Source organism: Asterias rubens, chromosome 11, assembly GCF_902459465.1.
Source record: "Asterias rubens chromosome 11, eAstRub1.3, whole genome shotgun sequence".
NCBI lineage: Eukaryota > Metazoa > Echinodermata > Asteroidea > Forcipulatida > Asteriidae > Asterias > Asterias rubens.
The window spans coordinates 6,191,877-6,214,266 of NC_047072.1; the positions used below are offsets into that span (position 1 = coordinate 6,191,877).

Consider the following 22,390-nt stretch of genomic DNA (forward strand, 5'->3'; position numbering starts at 1 on the left):
AAAATTGTTGCCATACTTTTATTTATTTCTGATCAATAGGAGCATTCCAGATGAAATCATTTTTGCAGGATGCCAATCAGAATTACAATCTTTTTGGCAAGTAAGCTTTCTGATTGAAATGACAAATTTCTTTTAGGGTCATTATTACCGAAATATGACCTTATTAAGTACCTACACAACATGCACACTATGAGCAGAACACCCCCCCCCCCCTATTTGGCTTTAAAATGTTAAAAAGAAAACTTTTGTCCACATATTTTCATTTCAAGATAAGCAACACACAATTATTTAAATAAATTGACATATTATAAACTAGACTTGTTACAAAAACATGCAGAACCTAAGTTTCACTTGTCCTTATTGATGAAAATTTTATTTGTACCTTATTTCCAATTACTTTGAATGGATAACAAAATTTCAAGCTGTTACTATGAGACCAGGGGTAAATTTCACAAAGAGTTAGGACTAGTCCTAACTTAGGATTAGTCCTAGGAGATATTACAAACTTAAGGTTAGTCCTAAGTGAGGACAAGTAACTCATCCTAACTCGAGATAAGACTAGTCTTAACTCTTTGTGAAAATCCATCCTAAGCGACAGAGACAGCAGACAAAGCAAAGAGACTTGTAGCAAGTCTAATTCAGAGGAACTGGCGTTCCCATTCCACAGGGGGTTTATTTATCCTTCTGTTTGCTAAAGTACTTCAGTTTGTCCTCTGGATGCGGAATAATCTGGTGGAAAAAGAAGAAGAGAAAGTAGAAGTTTATCAATTTGTTATAAAATTAACTGGCTATCAAAAGTGTATAACATCAAATCTTACACTGGACCCCGTCAGGCCCAAGATTTTAGCGTTCCGAAGGTAAAGTCACGACTGGGCAAAGTTGGGTCTTGGGTTCGAATCCCACCCGAGTAATATGCCTGTGATATTTTTTTCAGAGGACTCGGGAAAGTACTGAGTATACAGGGCTCACACACATCAGTGTATGGGTAAAAACCAAAATTAATATTCTTTATCCCGATGCAAATTTAACATCTATTATGACTGGGCAAATCGGGCTGTCTTGTGTTTTTGTTTAAATGATGATTTTTCAGTTCGGAAAATCTCTTTTAATCCTATCCAGTACTGGAATTGTTTCTTTCCCATCATGAAATAAACTATGCATATAATCTTTTATCTTTACGGCAACTTATATTTCTACTTACTGTGTCACTGCCTGGCTTCCAACCTGCTGGGCACACTTCACCATTCTTGTCTGTAAACTGGAAAGCCTGCACCAATCTCAAAGTCTCATCAACCGATCGGCCGACCGGTAAATCATTCATTGTAATTTGACGCAGAACACCATTGCCGTCAATTATGAACAGGCCCCTGAAAATGAAAAATAACAAGGTGAAGATGAAATAAATAGCAAAGATTAAAGGCACTGGACACTATTGGTAATTATAAAAATTATTGTCAGCATAAAAACTTCCTTAGTAATGAGCAATGGGGAGCTGTTGACAGTATAAAACATTGTGAGAAAAGGCTCCCTCTGAAGTAACATAGTTTTTTCAGAAAGAGGTTACTCAATATTAAAAGTCTTCTGGCCTGATGCCTTTTTTTAAGCACACAAATCTGTGCAACAAGGGTTTTTTTCTTTCATTGTTCCCAATTGCAACTTCGATGACCAATTGGTTCCAAATTTTCACAGACATATTTTATGCCTATGTTGGGATACACCAAGTGGGAACACTGGTCTTTGGCAGTTACCAGAAGTGGTTAGTGCCTTTAGAACAGCTCTTCCAGGTTTGGAACGTGAAATTTGGGGTAATACATTTATAAATACTCAACAAAATCAATGGTCATAAAAACTTACTTGGCAAGAAGCACTGCAGCTATTCATATTGTAAACTATTTTGGTTAATTATGGTTTTGATAATTTTTTCACCCAGAACATTTGAATCTTACACATTGTTTAGGGTTGGTCTCCATTCATGAACGCTGCATCAGGAGATGTGGTTAGTATGAGCTGTCACTTTGCTCATCATGGACTAATTCAACGTTCTTGTGAAAATATTACTCAGGAAAAGATTCAGGAAAAGATCGTAATTAATTATTTTTAATAAAAAACTGCAACATCTTTTTGATGTTTTCTCCACATTTAACATTGTATTCAGCTGAAGTGTTCACATGTGACTTTTCTTGTAACTTTCTATATATATTTTAAAAACAAAAAACATTTTGTATGTGCGGGATTACCTGAGAGTGTGCCCCAAATCCTCCAATAGAACGCCATAATCCTTAGAGATCTGGTGTGTTAGATCAGATAGAAGAGGGATTGACATTGGTCCAAGGCCGCCTTTCTTCCGTGGAGTATTCATCCTATTTCAAACAAACAAACAAACAAACAAACAAAATGATGAGAAAAACAATAAAATACTGGGTGCAGTCGATTAGCTTCCCCGGGTCGACCCCGATGTGCTCATCCAAGTGAGCCCCTGACATGAGCTAATCGAACGCCAACTTCCCCCGGCATTGACGCCAAGGCATCTTGCGACAGCCCACCAAAACTCCTTTTTTTTGGGTGCATTATGTTTGAAACTGTTGGTGGATTCACAAAAAAGAATGAAAATAATAATTTTTTCAATATAAAACTGCAACATTGAGTAAATTTATAAGCTCACAGTGATACGAATGTACCCATCTCGGAAAAAAAAAAACTAAATGCTCACAGATTCGATGATTTAAAGGTGACCTACTCCACAAGTAGATTGTAGGGCACTTTGAGTTGACCTGGGTGAGCCCCGTATATGTCGTCAAAGCTATTGAACGCACAGGCTACAAAGTTGTTTTCCTAACCTCATTGATGGTCATCACCCAGGGGTATAATGGGCACCAGCGAGGGTAGAGGTTGATATTGTGTATGAAAAAGCCTTTTGGCAAGGATACCCAGGGGTATCAATGGGTACCAGCGAGGGTAGAGGTTGCATCGTGTATGAAAAAGCCTTTGGAGCGCTACGGTTGCCCAGGTTGTATAGGAATGTTATTGGCCAATGACCAGGGCACTAATGTAATTAAAGCACATTGAGACAGTTTTTGTGAAATGCGCTATGTAAGAACTTGTTATTACTATTATTATGAGTATCCTTGTTGGGGGAAACAAACCCAAATCTAGGTACAATAAGTAAACCCCGTTCAGAGTAGTATAGGAGCAAACATACCATGCCAAATGGGTGAACTGAGAATCGACAGAAACTGCAACCACATCGGTGTTGATTTTGTTGAATTCACTGACGCGGTCACTGAAGGCGATGATTTCTGTAGGACAGACAAAAGTACTGGAAGGCAAAATGTAATAAAAAATAGTTAGACAAAATCTCTGCAAAATATTCGAGAAAAATCCTCTAAATCTACTCATTAATTCTTCTTTTATAATGATTATTACCCAAAATATCGACATAAATACAGGAAAATCATGAAATAAACATAAACATGTACAATAATAAGAGCTTTATTCCAAATTGTATAATTTGCATTACAGGGAAATCAAGGCAATAAATAACAGTGACAAAAAATTGTTATATCAAGACATCTACTCATGACTGAAGGAAGTGGGATTCAAAGAATGGGTTCTTACAAGTCTAGAGGATAGAAGACAAGCACAAGATATCTTCCTTTGTAGTCCGACAACTTCAACTCTTTAAATTCCCCATTGACCACTGCGGTCCCTTCAAAGTTAGGGGCCGGTTTGGAAACTGCATGGAAAGTTACAGAGAGAGAGAGAGAGAAAAATTAAACAATAATTTTAAAACCATTGATCCCCTTTCCTTGAGTGATGACTTGGATCCTTCCTCACACCTCACATTAAAGGCACTGGACACTATTGGTAATTACTCAAAATAATTGTTATCATAAAAAATTACTTGGTAATGAGCAATGAAGATTGAAGAGCTGTTCATAGTATAGAACATTGTTCCTTGATGACAGAACAGCATAACCAAAATCAGCAGGTTTTTCGACGGAATATCAATACTGTTTAGTTTCAAATTATTTAATAAAGTGATCACGTATTAAATAAACCTGCTGATGCAACACATTTTTATGGGGCCTCTATTCGCAGTTTCTGCATCTATTGCATTAACCCACCTATTCAAATTCAACTGCTCAATTTTCAGGATTCAATTTCCATTTAGTAATAAATATTTATATTAGTCAGTGCTCCATACATCAATGCCTGATCTAAACAATGGTTAAAACTGTGCGGATAACTTTCCGTGTGGCTCCACCACTTTTTCACTCATTTTTACAAAGAGGAATATCTCATTGAGGTAAATAAGATACTATATTATTTCATATCGGATGAAAAAGTGGTGGCGCCACACGGACACTTTTCCAACTGTGCAAGCATTTAATAACACTAACAAATAACAGTGTTAACCACAATGAACAGATGGCACTAGATTCAACAACATAGAGCAAGGCCACCAAGGATAAAGAGCATCAACAAGCTTGTCAAGTGGATATTATGACAACTTAACTGAAGTGGGTACAATCATTTCAATTGTAAATTCAATCATACTTGAAAAGCTAGCCAGCTGAAAGATTCTCAATTCTGATTTGATTAAGTCTCCCACATATTAATACGCAATTTTATGGCTGTTTGCGCCATCTTGTTCAATTGACAAGGGTAAGGTTTGTATATAATAATAAAACAAACACGTGTTTTCGTTTCCATTTGTTACATATATACTATTCGATTTATAAAAACTCTATATGTCATTGTCAGACAAAATTAGACAATTGTGATGCCAGAAAACTCCCTGTAGAAAGTGCCCTCATGCTGATGTGGTCAAAAATGCAGCGGTTTACAATCATTCTACCTCCAACTTCAATTCAACATAACATGTTCAATCAAGTTCAATCATCCTCCATGCCAATCCATCCAACCCAAACAAAAAGAGTCCATGAATTGTAAAAAACACAATGTTTTTTCAAATATTTCACATAAGATAGGATCAAATGTAGCATTTATTTGCTCTAATTAAAAGATTGTTGTATTGCACTCCAAAAGCCAATATCATCTGAAAACCAATTAAATTACCCCTCCCACTTTTTCAACCACACGTACGTACGGGGCTAAAACCCATAGCCACGCCCACCCTTTCTTTCCAAAATTATGTTTGTGTTACGTTCCATACTTTGCGCTTTACTCCAGTGAACAGCATGCTCGGAGGACCTCAGTCCCTCTCCAGGATAAACATGCCCCCCTCCGTAGCTGTAGCAGGCCTCTTCAGCTCCGGATGGCAACGAAAAAGCCAACACGAAGAGAAACCTGCACACGCTAAATGCAACGAAAGACAACAAACGCGCCATCTTGAACTGAGACAGCCAGGTGCCACTCTAAAAAACTGTATACACAGAAAACCGCTCGGTGGGCCGTCTGGGTAACTTACCAAAATTAATCTCGTTTTTTGTTTTTGCAGCAAAGCATGCAGTCAGAAAGACACGTACAAATTTAGACTGGCAAATATGTCCAGCGATGTTTTGTCAAGTGTCTATATATCTCAAGATAACATTTAAGTTTAAAATCATACTGGATGTAGTAAAAAATAATACTGCTCTATATATATAGTGTAATTAAAAAAAGTAATATAAAAAAAGAGAAGAAAAAAAAACTGTTTTTAAAGATTCAAAAGAACTAAATTAAAATTTTAAATGAAGAAGGACTTGACAAGTTCAGTACAAACAATTCTCAATCGGGTATAAAATGATCGGGCACGTGTGTGTTGTTTTTAGGTCAAAGGTCAAAGAACTGCCGATGTTCTTGTTTTGTTTTGTAAGCTTGAGAAGTGGGTAACTTCATCATCAGTCAACCACGATTATGGGTACTTCATGGAGGTAGAAAATGACCTGTCTTAATCTGTTGCTCATCAAAACAACGAAATGGTTTGTAAATAGAACAGGGCACGACACAGCATGCACTGCAGCAGGCCTACGTAGTAAAATCACAGCTGTGCCACTCTTCTTCTTCTCAAGTTCTTGTCTACTCTAACTAAGTTAGAGTAGGCTAGAGTTAGAGTGGTTAGAGTCTAACCACTCTAACTCTAGGCTACTTCTATTCTAGAAACTTAATAGTTTCTAGAAGTAACTCTAGCCCCACTTGTGTGGCCAAGGATAGCTGAATCCTTAGCTATCCTTGGCCACACAAGTGGGGCTAGTATAACTATAACTCAGTCTAATTTATAATATAATTATAAAATATTATTAATTAATAATAATGTGAACAGTCATTGATGATTAAACATAAATTAATGATTGTTGATTATGATTGATTCTTGAATGATGTGGTATACCTATAATGGAGCTGCTAAATATTATTATTATTATTACATCAACCAAGATCAAGAAGATGTTGTTGCGTAGGCCTATCACACAAATGTTGTTGCACTCTCCAGCGCCCCGGTTATTGGGTCTACAGTGCCCTACTCTAGAATTATGAGGTTCATTCGCTATGACATCTCCAGATGATAGCAGAATGAACTCATAGTTCTAGGAGTACCATCGTGTCGCTTTAGGATGATAGGCGCTAATAATGCTTTTAAAATCCTACAGTGTTTTTAAAATTGAAATAATTTGAAACAAGTATTTTTATCCCCAGAACCAGAATGGATGCCTTTGAATTGATCCTTCCCATCATTTACCATTGAAGTCTTGAAGACACAGCTGTTTGATCAAGTAATATGTTCAGGCCACCAGTCGCTTTTCGGTCTCCTGGACGTCAGGGATATGCAGTACAGTTCTCCCCATACCTCCCGCAAAGATTGGCCGTAGCGGCATCTCAGCATTTTGGTATCGCAGGTCAGTTTTTGGACACACTGCATTGGATGTCAGACAACTTTTCCGTCGGACAACTCGACGGTTTGGACCTCAACGGTTAATACAACTCCACTTTGAGACAACTCAAAGAATGGCCAAAACAAGCCAACGGTTTGAACGGTTGTTCTCCATTAATGACATGTTTACACAAATTTCCTGTGTAAATCCTAACCGTATCCCTAACCCTAACCCTTACCCTAACCCTAACTCTAACCTTACCCCCCCCCCTTTACCGGCCCTGTGCGCGCCCCGTGGCGAGGCCCCCGTCACAGCCATCTGTCGATTTGTCCATCTGTCGACTTGTCTTGGTCCTAAGTCTAGTTGTATGACGGTTAAAAAAAAATGTCCGTCGAGTTGTCCAAACGGTCGAGCTGTCTCATTCGTCAAGTTGTCTGAACGGTCAAGTTTTTCAACGGAAAAGTTGTCTGAACACCGCTCACTGCTTTGTATCGTATGACAGACAGACAGGCTAATTTGATCAGGTTTTGATTATTTTAATAAATAATAATAACAATAAAAAAACAAATTTTGTATTTAATTGGCCTCTACATCTATGACCAAAGATATTTCAAGATGCTGGAAAAAGAGGTTCTTCTAATTTTGTGATGACCGTTTTTCAAATGCTTTGCAATTCCAGCTGAAGTTGGTTTCAAAGTAGTACATAAAAATACTTCATTGTTGTGCATGTGCATCACACCTTAATGCACTAGACACTATCCGTATTACTCAAAATAATTGTTAGCATAAAAAATTACTAGTAACAAGCAATGAAGAGCTGTTGATAATACATAACATTGTGAGAAAGGCTGCCTCTGAAGTGAGAGAGTTTTTGAGAAAGAGGTAATTTCTCACCTATTAAGTTATTAAAAAGGCCTGAAGCCTTTTATTAGGCATCGGTCACACAAATTGTTTCTCGAAATATTATACATTAACAACAGCTGAAGTGCTTTTTAATAAGAAGCACCCTTACCAAGTAGGTTTGTTATGGTCATTAATTACCAAAGTATACCCTTCCTTTAATTAAAACGCATTCTTTTGTTTTTTGTTTTCCTCAATCTGTACAGGTAAAGGAAGCTTGTTTGTTATTGATGTTTTACCAGCCGGTGCTGTACTGTTAAACAGGTATATTATCTTATATTTTAGGGCTCAATTTCACTAAACATAAAGGAACACGTTGCCTTGGATCAGTCGAGTTGGTCTTTGAAAAGCGTTTGTTACCATTGGCTATAAAATGCATATTGTTTGAAAGATGTTTTTAAAGTAAAATACAATGATCCACACAAACGCCTTGAAACTGCAAGGTTTTCCTCTTACCTCTTATAATAATAATAATAATAATAACAGTATTTATAAAGCGCCAAATTGCCAAAGGATACAAGGCGCTGAGAAGGAATGAAGAGGGAAAAAGACAGAACAAAGATAAAGATGACCAGCTACGAAGAGGCAAAAAGGTGGGTTTTGAGAGCACGTTTGAAGGCTGGGACACTGTTGGAGCTTCTGGTAAGGGTAGGTAGAGAATTCCATAGTCGGGGAGCAGCAATTGAAAATGCCCTATCACCTGCAAGTTTATGGGTTTTGTGAACTGAAAGGGATTTACCAGTAGTAGAGCGAAGAGAGTAAGAAGATGTCTGGAGTGAAAGGAGAGAGGAGAGATAATCCGGGGCACAGTGATTGAGGGATTTATATGTGTGGACCATTGTACGGAATTGAATGCGTTGGGCAACTGGAAGCCAGTGTAATTGCTTGAGAAGTGGAGATGAGTGAGTGAATTTGGGCAGCTGAAAGATAAGTCTGGCACAGCGGTTTTGGAGCCGTTGAAGGCGGGAAACATCTTTCTGTGAAACACCATTCAGGAGGCAGCAGCCATAGTCCAGCTTGGACAGAATTAAGGCACGGACAGCATTATGGCAGGCGCTGAAATCAAGAAACCTCCTGATCCGGCTTAGGTTGCGTATATGCCAGTTAAGAGAGCGACAGAGCTGAGTAATGTGAGCAGACATGGACATGTTGCGATCGAAAACAACACCCAAGTTTCTGACAGATGGAGAAGGATGAATTTGAGTGCCATTTAGATTAAAGGTGAGGTGATCCAGATTTTTGAGGTGAGTGGGAGAGGCTGCAATGAAGAATTCCGTCTTATCCGGGTTCATCTTGAGCTTATTGGTGACCAACCAGGATTGAAGTTCGTTGACACACCGAGACAAACGAAACAAAGCACAAGCAGCATCTCCAGGGCGGGAGGGGTTGAATGTTAAGAACAACTGTACATCATCAGCATACATGTGGTACTGGATTGAGTGACGTCGAATAAGTTGACCAATGGTGTGGGAGTAATAAGTGAACATCTGAGGTCCAATGACGGAGCCCTGAGGAACGCCATATTTGAGCTTTGCTTCAGTAGAGAGGGCATCCTTAACACAAACCTGGCTAGATCTATCACTCAAGTATGTGTGGAACCACTGGTGAACAACTCCATCTAAACCAATATGGGAGTCAAATTTTTGACTCCCATAAATGGCCGACCGTGTTAGTTCGCAAAGCAAAAGGAAAACCACGCAATTTCACGGCAAATTTCTAGGTTACAAATGCTTTTTATACTGCCAACTCATCTGATCCAAGGCAACGTGTCCCTTAAAGATTCAAGATAAGTTGAATTGACAATATTGACATTAGGGCCTACTTATTTGCTATTTTGATGGTTGCCTTGGTGCCCTTGAGTTGGTCCTATGCAAATTTGAATTCCTTTAGCAGTGTCTAGCTGTCCCAAAATTGACACCATATATAGATGGCCGTATAAAATTTATGGAATTTTGCATTCGAAGATGGCCTCGAACGTGGTCGAAAGCCAATCAACAGCCGAAGTAAAAGTGGGATGTCTACAGAAGGTTACACGATGGCAACCGAACCACACTTGAAGGCAACCCTAAAATTGAATCTTCCTATAGGGAGTATTCTTCCTGCGTGGACAAGATGCCCTCACGATGGCCTTGCAGAGGGCAAATTACAGGAATTCAACACGAAAATGAAGCTTCCCAATGTCCTTCAGAAATTTGTCGGCATGCCGTAGATTTTGCCAATGCTCACTAAGTTGCTTGTATGAGCCTTAGAAACTCCACCAGCGGCCATACGGTGGCTTAAAGGCACTGGACACTATTGGTAATGACTCAAAATAATTGTGAGCATAAAAACTTACTTGGTAATGAGCAATGGAGAGCTGTTGATAGTATAAAACATTGTGAGAAACGGCCCCCTCTGAATAATGTAGTTTTAGAGAAAGAAGTAATATCTCAGTAAATTTAAAATCAAGCATCTGAAAGTACAAACTTTGTGTGACAAGGGTTTTTTTCTTCCATTTTTATCTTGCAACTTCGAAAACCAATTGAGTTCAATTTTTCACAGGTTTGTTATTTTGTGCATATATTGAGATACACCAACTGAGAAGACTAGTCTTTGACAACTACCAAGTGTGTCCAGTGTCTTTAAGATGCCCTCATGAATGGCCCAATATATTTATGATCTTAGCAGAATTTGAACATTTCCTTTATTCGCAAGACCACACATTGTCTCACCTATCAAGGAAATCAAGGGCTACCTTAGGTGATCGGGCATTTGTATACGCCGCTCCAAATCTGTGGAACAATCTCCCACCTTTCATTAGACAGTCTGCTTCACTTAGTGTATTTAAATATAAGTTAAAAACCCATTTGTTTACTTCACCCATTTAATTCATTCGTGCTCTGTTTGTGTATTTGTTTTTTTCATATTTTCTCTGTTGTATTCCTTGTAATGCGCAGTAGAGTATATTTATATAGGTCACTGCGCAATATAAATGTCCGTATTATTATTATCGTGTGTCCATCTGGTGTCAAGTTCGGGACAGTGCGGGCCCTGCATTAGAGGTGCACTCTTAATTTAGAAAAAAAAATGAGTTCTAGGCTTCAGTACACACATCTTCTAGTGTATAATTTGATGTTTTTTGTGTGTATGCAGTTACGAATGGAGTGAAGGTCTGTTTGACCTAGCCTGGTCAGAGTCTAACAAGAATGTCATTTTATGTGGCAGTGGGGATGGATCTATTCAGATATGGGACACGACACAGGCACAGGTTAGAATTCTCTCTTGTATTTCCCCAACAAAAATCAAACCTATCTAGTTTGGTATGATTTTGATGGATTCGGTTTGTTTACAACCAAACCCTCACTGGAGCGCCACGACAGCTCAGAGCTGTATAATCCCCAGGGTGCTGAGAAAGACTAAAGGATTGTTATTGGCCCAATGACCAGGGGTTGATTTCACAAAGAGTTAGGACTAGTCCTAGTTTCAGACTAGTCCTAGGAGATATTAAAAACTTAAGGCTAACTCATCCTAACTCGAGATACGACTAGTCTTAACTCTTTGTGAAACCCTCCCCAGGGCATTAATGTAAAGCCCATTAAGATACCATTGTGAAATGCGCCTGATAAGAACTAGTTGTTATTATTATTCCATCTCATCACAGCATGCAAAAGAAAGTTTACAATTTCTTTTGTGCCAGTAACTCCTTGGGTCGGGCCATGTCCCGTAGCCTTACATGTAGATCTCAAAAATTATTCTCAAGATCCTCAGTTTCTACCAGCCCCGCCTTTTGCAGCATACCTATCCTCTTGTATAGGTTTTCTCGGTAATTGAGCGGTCAATTTCATTTTCATGCGTTCGAATTAAAGCTGTTTTACCTCTCCAGTTGTTACTGCGTTTCAAATTTAGAATTGGACCATTCAATTTCGTTTTGAGTGGAGTCAAATTCCTCTAGCACTCAATTCAGTTTAGCGTATCGTCACTCTTTTTCGTAACACACACGCCTCAAGAAGCGTCTGCGAATTTAAATGCTGCTTTAATGAATTGTTAAATTGAATGATTATTTTGTTAAATTGAATGACGCAACATTGCATTTGACTAATCATGAAACAAAATTGAATGACCCTTTTTAGTAGCATTCGATTTTGCGCGAAATAGAATAGCTTGGTGGCTAAATTGGCTGCTCATTTGCCGAAATTGACCGTGAAAACCTACAGTACTTCGTCCTACAAAGTCAAGCAGAACCCTGATTAGAATTTAAACGAATTTGTGACTGTTTGAGTTGTACGAGACAACAGAGTTTACATTAGAATCTAATCTGAATCTTCAGTTGTGTTTGGTTTTTGTTTTTCATGCAGCCAAAACAGAAACACAAGATGCTAGCTCAACATGATTTCATTTATTTTGGTTCATACACCGATGTATGTTAGCACTGAGTACTCAGTACTTTCCTGAGTCCTGTTAAAACAACAAACACAGGCATATTACTCGGGTGGGATTCGAACCCACGACTCTTGCAATTCTAGAGCAGTGTCTTACCAACTAGACCACCGAGATTGCCCCCGTAGCTAGAGGCAGTTGGTTTACGAGAACTGCAAGAGTGGTGGGTTTGAATCCCATCCGAGTAATATGCCTGTGAATCTTCTTTTTTTCACAGGACTCAGGGAAAGTAGAGTATACAGTGATAACACACATCGATGCAAATTTAACATTTATTATGATTTCATCTGTGAATCTTGTTTCTCTTCTAATGCAGGGTCCAGTTAAAGCATTTAAGGAACATACCAAAGAGGTAAGATTGAAGTTGAAGACACTGTACAGCCTAGGTGGTTATCAGTTTGATCTGTGGTGCACTCTGGCTCTTGCTGTTTGCTTAAAAAAGACACTGGACACATTTTGTAATAGACCAATCCATTAAAGACACTGGACACTATTGGTAATTGCCAAAGACTAGTCTTCACACTTGGTGTATCTCTACATTTGCATAAAATAACAAACCTGTGGAAATTTGAGCTCAATCAGTCGTCGAAGTTGCAAGATATTTATGAAAGAAAAAAACACCCTGGTCGCACCATGGTCACATGAAGTTGTGTGCTTTCAGATGCTTGATTTTGAGACCTCAAATGCTAAATCTGAGGTCTCGAAATCAAATTCGTGGAAAATTACTTCTTCATCGAAAATTACGTCACTTCAGAGGGAGCTGTTTCTCACAATGTTTCATACTATCAACCTCTCCCCATTATTCATAATCAAGAGAGGTTTTATGATAATAATTATTTTGAGTAATTACCAATAGTGTCCACTGCCTTTAAGCTCCGCCCCATTGCGTGGATTGACCAATCACAACCCATTGCGCCACCAAAAGTCAGACAAAATAAAGTCTGACATGCGTCCGGTATGCTTGGCGTACGGGGCAGAATTGTGCAGAATGGCAATAGAGAGGCTCACGTGTTCATGCTCAAACTTGTGCCGTGGGTGGAGCCTAATGGATCGGTCTATTGTCAAAGACCAGTATTCTCATTTTGGTGTATTCCAACATGCATAAAATAACAAACCTGTGAAATTAGTCGTTGAAGTTGCAAGAAAAAGATGAAAGAAAAAACACTTTGTTGCACATGTGTGTCCTTTTAGATGCATAACAAAAGGCTTCATGCCGGATGAAGTCTTTTAATATTTGAGTGAGAAATTACCTCTTTCTCAAAAACTACATTACTTCAGAGGGAGCCATTTCTAACTATGTTTTTTACTATCAACAGCTCTCCATTGCTAATTTATTTGACCGAGTAACTTTTCATGCTAAAAATTATTTTTAGTAATTACGAATAGTGTCCACTGCCTTTATGTAAAAAGTAACATGAAGCATGAAACAATTTTACTTACTAAATTAAGGTTACCAGCCAAATTACAAGTATATGAATTGGAGCGTGTATTTTGTTGCCATTTCAGGTTAATGGTGTAGATTGGAGTCAGACAAGAGACGAAAATCTTGTGGTTTCAGCTTCGTGGGATAAAACAATCAAACTGGTAAGTGAACTATACAAGTAACCCTAAAACCCGGTTCGTACTTCCTGGGAATGTGAATGCGCAGCGAGTTTTTGATGTCACAAATTCACCACGAATATCTCACAGTTCGTGAAACAATCGATGCGAAAACAGCCCTGTGATTTGCTTCGCATGAAGTATGAACCAGGCTTAACCTCCCCTTTTGGAATTACCAATCTTGGTTTGGTTATACATGTACATTCAATCTCGTTTGCAGTGTGTACAATCGCGCTGTGCCGTTTTGTCCCCAGAGCGCACTGCTCGATCACAACCCCTCCCTGCAAGTGGGTTTAATTAGCCCTTTAGTTGATCCATTGTGTGTTTTGGGGCCGTGTTCCCATTGGACTTTTTGGTCCGCTGCCACCTGGAATGTTACTGTGACTGACTTTAGTGTAGTTCTGCTGGGCAATCCCACTTGCAGCGTTTTACAGCATGGTCACTGTAGTTCTGCTGGGCAATCCCACTTGCTGCGTTTTACAGCATGGTCACTGTAAGTTTACAGCGTGGAGTTGCTCCCATTAATGTTAAGTTACCATGGCTGCGCAACCTCTTTCAGCCTGTAAGTTTAACATCACGGTCACGGTAAGTTGACAGGGAGGTCAGTTTACCGTGCATCCCAATTGAATTTAATGTTGTCATTCTACAGAAAAGTCAAGTTACTTTAAGTCCAATAGGAACACTGCTTTAAAGGCGTAATGTTCGTATAACACCGCAAAGAGGCATCAAGTTATAGAGAATCTGGTCCCCTCTCATTCTTCTTTGATCTTGTGATATGTCTATCTATACAGTTAGGGTGATGAAACAATGAACTATTTAAAGTGGATTGCTTCAAAGTACCTTACATTTTGTGAGGAAAGTCTGAAATCAAAGTGATTATGATAATCTGCTTTTACCGCAGTGGGATCCAAATCACCACCAATCTATAGCGACATTTAACGGACACCAACACATAGTCTACAGCGCCAAGTGGTCTCCCTACGTACCTGGATGCTTTGCTTCAGTCTCAGGTATTGTGTGTAAAACCTTATGCAACCAAAGTTGAGTTAAATGTGTAGATGGAATCGGTGTTTGAGATAACAGACAGATGAGATTGTAACATCGAGAAAGTTGAGTTATCTGCTTACCAACCAAAAGGACCACATCCAACATTCCAGTTTTATAGGAGTTATTAAAGCATGTCAATCAGGAAATAAAGCCACTAACCGCCTGGCGTTGGGGGCATTGGGATTTAGCAAGAGAAGTCAGAGTGCAATTCTCCAGGTCATTAACTATTCTGCCCAAGAGAAGGCTAGCAAAATACTTATTTGAAGTTCATGCTAAATGAAATTTGTGTGAAAATTTTCACATTGTCAGTAAAACCTTTCCATGTCGTATTTTCACCATGCAAAGTTTCAAATCCTACTTAATGAAGATAACTAATTCGCCCTCTGCTTGTCATGGCACTTTGTTGAGTTGTCTCATTGAGGACTTGTCAAGCTGGCGAGTTGTCTGACTGGACGAGTTGTCTGACCCGTCAAGTTGTGAGAATGTCAAGTTGTCAAACTGACAAGTTGTCTGAAATACTGTCGATCTTAAAGGAACACGTTGCCTTGGATCGGTCGAGTTGGTCTTTGAAAAGCGTTTGTAACCGTTTGTTATAGAATCCATATGATTAGAAAGATATTTTTAAAGTAGAATATAATGATCCACACAAGTATCACTCGAAACTGCATGGTTCTCCTTTTACTTTGTCGATAAACACGGTCGGCCATTTATGGGAGTCAAATTTTTGACTCCCATAAATGGCCGACCATGTTAGTTCGCAAAGTAAAAGGAAAACCACACAATTTCGAGGCAAATGTGTGTGGATGATTGTTTTCTACTTTTTAAACATCTTTCTAACCATATGCATTTCATAACAGACGATTACAAACGCTCTTTAAAGACCAACTCGACCGATCCAAGGCAACGTGTTCCTTTAACGCTTTGGCTCCTCTGAAATATGCCTTGAAAATGTGTGGTTTCTTTTTACTTTGTGAACTTTCATGGTCCGCCATTTTGGTTTTGACAAAATGGCAGGGCTTTAAAAATGTTATATATATATATAAACTGGCCGGCCTTGGCCTCGGAAACTGTAGCCTTGGCCTTGGACACTGTGGCCCATGACCTGGACACCAGAAATCACCTATTTCTCAAAAACTTTGTTACTTCAGAGGGATACATTCCTCACAATGTTTTATAGGCCTACTATCAACAACACTCCATTGCTCATTACCAAGTTAGTTTTTATGCTAGTAATTATTTTGAGTAATTACCAATAGTTTCCAGTGCCTTTGAAGCCATTGGACCCTTTTGGTACAGAAACAAAAATAAAAGTTCACAGATTTACAAATAACTTACAGTGTTTACAGACAACAGAAGGTAATGGTGAAAGACTTCTCTTGAAATATTATTCCATGAATGCTTTACTTTTTCAAAAAACAGTAAAACAATATCAATTCTCGATATCGAGAATTACGGATTTATTTTAAACACATGTCATGACACGGCGAAACATGCGGATACAAGGGTGGGTTTTCCCATTATTTTCTCCCGACTCCGACGTCCGATTGAGCCTAAATTGTTATTTTTTATAGAAGTTGCGATACACGAAGTGTGGGCCTTGGACAATACTGTTTACCGAAAGGGTCCAATGGCTTTAACATATCAGACTGGCTTCTTTCAAGTTTCAACTAGAAAGGCATACCATTTTATTTGAAAATTGTTGTTTTTCTTCAGGGGATCACACCGTGCGGCTATGGGACGTGAGGAAGCCAGACGCAGCAAGAATGGTTATCCCAGCAGCCAACTGTGAGATCATCACATGTGACTGGTGTAAATATGACCAGGTATACATTACTAATAATATATTATAAGTTGTCACACAAGCGCGAGTGGAATACGGAAAAATATAGTGCTTCTGCGTCCGAGTTGGATATGGGACGCATACGTGCTATATTTTCCGTATTTCGCGTGTGATAACGTATTTATTTTCAAGCAAACTTGGCACGTGACATAGAACACACAAGACGCATGGTAGTGATATTAGCTGTGCAATATAGGTTTTTATCACCACTCCATTCTGCCAATCTGATTGGAGGATTAGTGCGTACTTGAAGATAATAATAATTATAACACACCTCTTGCTTGTTCTGTATTCTGGTTGGCTGAAACACGGTCACGTGGGATGAACTCGTATATTCGCGCGCGCGTGATTGTGCGTTTGTGTTTTGCGGGAATAGTACCCGGGCAGGCACTAGCCTTTGAAAATAGTGCCTGGTTACAGCGCCCTCTCTTGACTTGAACCGTGAACAGCAACTACAAAACTTCCTTTATTTTCCAGTTTGTTGTTCTTATTTCACATTTAAGACCAAGGTGTGTTATAGAACACATTTTGGCTGGTACGTGTATAATTCGGTAACTAGTGTACGTCTATTCCCCCTCGGGCCTGTGAGTGACCAGAAGAGGGGCCTATTCCCCTCAACCTTCGGCCTCGGGAATTAGGTCACTCTTCTAGTCACTCAAAGTCCCCTGGGGGAATGGATGTACACTAATTACCTCATTGCCGGTCAATATGTGTATACATACTAGTATATAACTAGCTTTCAGAGCCATCCAGACAATAGACATTTTCAAAACAACCCTGATGACTAATTTTTTTATAAAAATTTCAGTGACATGCCATAGACATTCAATTCAATTCAATTCAATTTATTACAAACATCACGTTAAAAACATGGAAATTGCCTTCCAGTCTGCATCAATGATAAAAATCACAAACTTAAAAAATATATAATAGAAACAACAAGTATAAAAAAAAGACATTGGATTGTTTTCATTTTTTCTTGATCTTTGCACAGCTGGAGGGAATTCTTTCATTGAAGCAAGCGCCATGAGCACTTTCGTGGATACTGGCGCTATAAAATATGTCATTATTATTATTTAGAGAAATGTTTCCGCCTGTAGTGCTGTCGTTGTTTAGACAAAAAAACACTCAAAAACAGTTCTGGGGAAAAAGTTATTTGAATATATGTCTTAATTTGTCTTCAGAATCTACTTCTCATTGGATCAGTGGATAGTAAGATTAGAGGCTTAGATCTGAGGAATCCCAAAGCTCCACTCTTTCAGCTTGGTGGACATACACATGCAATACGGAGAGTAAAGGTAAGACGTTTTGTTCCTAATACTGATGTGTATAAGCACTGTCAGCGGCTCGCCTAGGTTTAGGGCCTAGGACACGGCCTGGAATACTGCCTCCAAAATACTGCTGCCTGCATTGTGACACTGTCTAAGAAATCCTGTTCCATCACCCCCATTCTGAAACAACTACACTGGCTCCCTATCTCTCAACGAATCAACTTCAAGCTGATGCTCATTGTCCACAAAGCACTTAATGGCAAGTCTCCCCACTATATTTCTGAACTTCTTCAAGTTTACACTCCATCAAGAAATCTTTGATCAAGTTCCATGCTTCTTCTCATTGAACCCAAGTCTCGACACTCATGGGGAGACAGGTATTTTTCTTCAGCTGCGCCACGCATCTGGAACTCTCAACCACTTAATCTTAGATCTTGTCTTTGCACCACAACATTCAAATCTCTTCTCAAAACTTATCTTATGTCACAGGTTTTCAAGGACCAATTTTGTTGTGTCAGTTTTTCTTTGTTTTGTTTGTTGTTTGTTTTTACTGCGCCTTGAACACCCAGCAGGGTGGATACGTGTGCATTACAAGTTTTATTATTATTATTATTATATTATGGAATTGGTGCAGAGCCAGTCTTCCTGGAGCTCATCAAAATATGGAGTTGGAGGCCTTCGTAGTGGAGGCCAGCGGAGCTTTCAGACTTTGAGCAGAATACTTGTGTCATTATCAAACTACATAATTGCAGTCTCCTGACAAAGACTAGAGCAAGCTAGTCGAAACGTTGAGACCAATTCGGTATTGCAGTTAATTACAATCCTATAAGCTAAAGTAGTAGTCCCAGCCAATTTCTATACCTTCCGCCCGGGTAGTTGTTAAAAAGCAGGACAGTTCTTTTCAGAACTGAGAAGTCTGAGACAGTTCTCTAAGACCAAACTCTACCTGGGAAGTAGATACACACATACTGTTACCGTAAACCAAATATATATTGATACCTCACTATGCAATGGCTCAAATCATATAAACAATAGTCATGTCAGTCTAACAGTTTTTGACATTTTCTTTTTTGGACAGTGTTCTCCGCACAAGAAAACTGTTCTTGCTTCCTGTTCATATGACTTCACGGTGCGGACCTGGGACTTTGCTCAGCAAACCACGCCACTAGAAACCATCGAACATCATACAGAGTTCGTCTGTGGCTTAGATTTCAATCTCCACATCCCAGGCCAGGTTAGTATTTTTAGGAAGAAATTGACAGACATTTACACCAAGTTCTAAACAAACTTAACAGAGAGATGGCTTTGACTATAAACTTGCTTGCTCTAGTTTGAAATTGGGAGACCCGATTTTCACAGAAACAAATTTTTTTAGAATGTTTTCTTTGAACTTTTTTGGTCAGATGATGTTGCTTTTTAGGCAGTGGACACTGTTGGTAATTACTTAAAAAATAATTTAGCCCTAAACTTACTTGTTAACAAGCAATGGAGAGATGTTGATAATATAAAAACATTGTGAGAAATGGCGCCTTCTGAAGTAACATAGTTTTTGATAAAGAGGTAACTTCTCACTCAAATATAAAAAAGTCTTCAGGCCTGAAGTCTTTTTTTATGCATCTGAAAACACAAAATTGTGCAACAAGGGTGTTTTTTTCTTTAATTATTTCTTGCAACTTCGATGATCAATTGAGTCAAAATTTTCACAGATTATGTTATTTTATGCATTATGTTGGGATACATCAAGTGAGAATACGGGTCTTTTATTGATGAGTATGCAATCGTTGTGTTTTATGCATTTTTCAGCTTGCTGATTGTGGATGGGACGACAGAACAGTTGTATTCAGCCCAAAGTCACTACTTGAAAATCAACCCACCGGAGCTACTTGATATTGGACAACGAGGGCGATCTTCGAACCTCTCTTGACAGGGTGTAAAACAAAGGAAAATCTAAGTACCTTGCAGCTGCTGATTTGTTGCAATTAAAAGCAGTGGTAGCAGAATGAGTCCTTTGCTACAACATTGCCTCTGTTCATCGTGTGTAACATTATTTGCTTAACAGTTATCATAATTCCAAGTAATAAACCTCAAGGGAAACTGAGTGGGTAAATATTTCCAGTCAGTTTCCCATGTGGTTTATGACTTGATATTTTAAACAAAAAAATATATCCCTCTCATTAATCCCTCTGCTGCTGCTTCCCAAAATAGGAAGACCTCCATTATTAGAGCTCGACATGCTCAGTTGGTAGAACTGGGCATGACCACGGCATTGGAGGTTCAAGTCCCACTCTGATGATTAATTTTTCTTTGTTCTACCTAAATTAATTGTTATTTGATTGAGCTTTTCACAAAAGTGGTTTATCGTGCATTATTTGTGATTATCAGAATTCATAGTCTGGATGTATGTATTCAGTGCTTTATTTGCTAATAAATGAAGTCTAGGTACCAGTCTTATCAGTATTTTAATGCCCTTTTGGTACTTTTGCCGCCAAGATCTTACTGTTTCTGTATAAATTAAAATTGGCATTTCTTATTTTATATAGCAACGCGTTTAATTTTAATTTTATTGCCAAGTGTGTGAATTAAGTTTATATTTAATCTTTACAAAGAAATGAAGTTTCAATAAAGTACAGCAAATCTTCATTTTATGAGCAAGGTTGTAATCATAAACATACACACAAATCCATCAGCCTCCTGCCCAGTGATCTCTCCTCGCAATTTTTTCTTCTTACTAATGCACCAGAACTAAACAACACACACGGTAACTCGTGTCAACTCTAGGTTAAACCAGTGGGACAAACCTGGAAAACCTTAGAAGTCATTGAGGTTACCAGGAGTTCCCACCTGGGGTGGACTGCTCAAAGAGTTAAAGACACTGGACACTATTGGTAGTTGTCAAAGACCAGTCTTTTCACTTGGTGTATCTCAACATATACATTTTAAATAACAAACCTGTGAAAATTTGAGCTCAATCGGTTGTCGAAGTTGCGAAATAACAATGAAAGAAAAAAATACCCTTGTCACCAGAAGTTGTGTGCTTCAGATGTTTGATTTTGAGAACTCAAATTCTAAATCTGAGGTCTCGAAATCAAATTCGTGGAAAATTACTTCTTTCTCGAAAATTACATTACTTCAGAGGGATTTGTTTCTCACAATGTTTTATACTATAGACATCTATCCATTAATCGTTACCAAGTAAGTTTTTATGCTAATAATTATTTTGAGTAATTACCAATAGTGTCCACTGCCTTTAACTCATAGGACTAGTCCTTATTATGACTATCTTTGTGAAACCAGCCCCTGGTTTTACTTTCCATTCCTCCCTTCCTTGCTCTATGATTGGACTGACCATGTTTTCATTGATAAAAGAACCTGTCTGATTATTTATTTGAATAATTGTAAAGTAATATTTTAAAGTCCTTGTGAATAAATTACTTGATGAGATTTAAAAAAAAAATGTTAAGTTTTGTCAATTTTTTTAATGAGGTTTTTAGGTATATAATTTCTTCTAAATTGTTTGTCATATATATCAATGGAATTTGTTTACACTTGAAAGTTTACTAAACAAAACTCTCTGAGAAATTTGTTATTCTCTGCCGGCCAAATTCTATCCACCATTGTTAGGGACAGAACTAGCATTTTATTTTAAGGGCAAGGCTATTTTCATTTTGTAAAGGGTATTTCATTGGAGAGTCTATAAGAAGGTTTTAAAGGGCACCAAGGCCAAGAGCAGGGCATTAGGATATTGCTGTCTTACAGATTTACAGATTCACTGCATCATTTCAAACATTATTATAGGCTTAGGTCAAGACACAAGCCAAGTCTTTCATTTCTATGATGACAAGAATTGCCTATTTCTTGGAAATCTGCTAATCTATGAAAACTTCTTAAAATATTGAAAACTTCTGTTCAATTGTTTAAATGTACGCATCCAACAACAAAACTCAACACAGAATTTGTTGACTGTAAAAGTTTGTTTACTCCGGGCAACTTTCACAAGACAGTTATGAAGACAAAAAATCTGAAAAAGATCTGATTTCTCTTGGTTTCCTGATTTTAGGATTTTTAAAAGTCGATCGTTTAGCTCAATATATTCAAGCCACATGTGGCCGTTATTGTCTCAGGTGGTGAAAATGATAATCATGATGTATATCAGTTTTATGGTATCTAAAATGCCCTATGGCCTTAAACCACCCGACCATTACTACTCACTGTGCCGCCCTAAACCACCCGACCATTTTTACCCACTAACCGCCCTAAACCACCCACCCATTTATTACTCACTGCATACACCACCCCAAACCACCCGACCCTAAACCGTCAGACATTTACTCAATTATTCATGTGATAGTGATACTCGCCAATTTGAACGGGGCTTTTAGCAGACTTGATGCTCTGTTACAACACTATTGAATTGTGAAAAGTTGGAAATGGCCTCGATTTTAACCATGTCACCACAAACTGGAAATAATCAACTACATTGGTTGGATAAAACTCTTCTGGATCAG

At 38.4% G+C, this 22,390-nt stretch overlaps 2 protein-coding genes across 3 annotated transcripts; one reads left to right on the forward strand and one right to left on the reverse strand.

The window, feature by feature from the left end:
- Positions 1-505: 505 nt before the first annotated feature.
- On the reverse strand, positions 506-5,389 carry LOC117296486 (peroxiredoxin-2-like). The gene is made up of 6 exons (XM_033779443.1): positions 5,177-5,389; positions 3,616-3,733; positions 3,200-3,316; positions 2,238-2,360; positions 1,202-1,367; positions 506-729 (listed from the first exon to the last, which is right to left on the reverse strand). Exons 1-6 carry the CDS (start codon positions 5,349-5,351, stop codon positions 673-675), a joined length of 756 nt encoding a protein of 251 aa, XP_033635334.1. The 5' UTR covers positions 5,352-5,389; the 3' UTR covers positions 506-672.
- A 372-nt stretch (positions 5,390-5,761) lies between these two features.
- On the forward strand, positions 5,762-20,819 carry LOC117296484 (peroxisomal targeting signal 2 receptor-like). Of its 2 annotated transcripts, none has more exons than XM_033779441.1 (11): positions 5,762-5,924; positions 6,637-6,836; positions 7,919-7,976; positions 10,845-10,959; positions 12,445-12,480; positions 13,635-13,712; positions 14,629-14,737; positions 16,488-16,597; positions 17,799-17,912; positions 18,964-19,119; positions 19,689-20,819. In XM_033779441.1, the coding sequence occupies exons 2-11, from the start codon at positions 6,719-6,721 to the stop codon at positions 19,770-19,772; spliced, it is 978 nt and encodes a 325-aa protein (XP_033635332.1). In that variant the 5' UTR covers positions 5,762-5,924; positions 6,637-6,718; the 3' UTR covers positions 19,773-20,819. The 2 variants fall into 2 exon arrangements, with proteins under 2 accessions (XP_033635332.1, XP_033635333.1); XM_033779442.1 differs by having other exon boundaries at positions 6,643-6,836.
- The last annotated feature ends 1,571 nt before the right edge of the window (positions 20,820-22,390 follow it).

Excerpts from the sequence above, each read along its gene's own strand:
- LOC117296486 (XM_033779443.1), bottom strand. The coding sequence starts at position 5,351 with ATGGCGCGTTTGTTGTCTTTCGTTGCATTTAGCGTGTGCAGGTTTCTC. Across the intron at positions 2,361-3,199 it reads CAGTTCACCCATTTGGCATG|GATGAATACTCCACGGAAGA; the intron begins GTATGTTTGCTC and ends TGTTTGAAATAG. Across the intron at positions 730-1,201 it reads GGAAGCCAGGCAGTGACACA|ATTATTCCGCATCCAGAGGA; the intron begins GTAAGTAGAAAT and ends TTTTTCCACCAG.
- LOC117296484 (XM_033779441.1), top strand. The coding sequence starts at position 6,719 with ATGTTCAGGCCACCAGTCGCTTTTCGGTCTCCTGGACGTCAGGGATAT. Across the intron at positions 13,713-14,628 it reads GGGATAAAACAATCAAACTG|TGGGATCCAAATCACCACCA; the intron begins GTAAGTGAACTA and ends CTTTTACCGCAG. Across the intron at positions 14,738-16,487 it reads ATGCTTTGCTTCAGTCTCAG|GGGATCACACCGTGCGGCTA; the intron begins GTATTGTGTGTA and ends GTTTTTCTTCAG.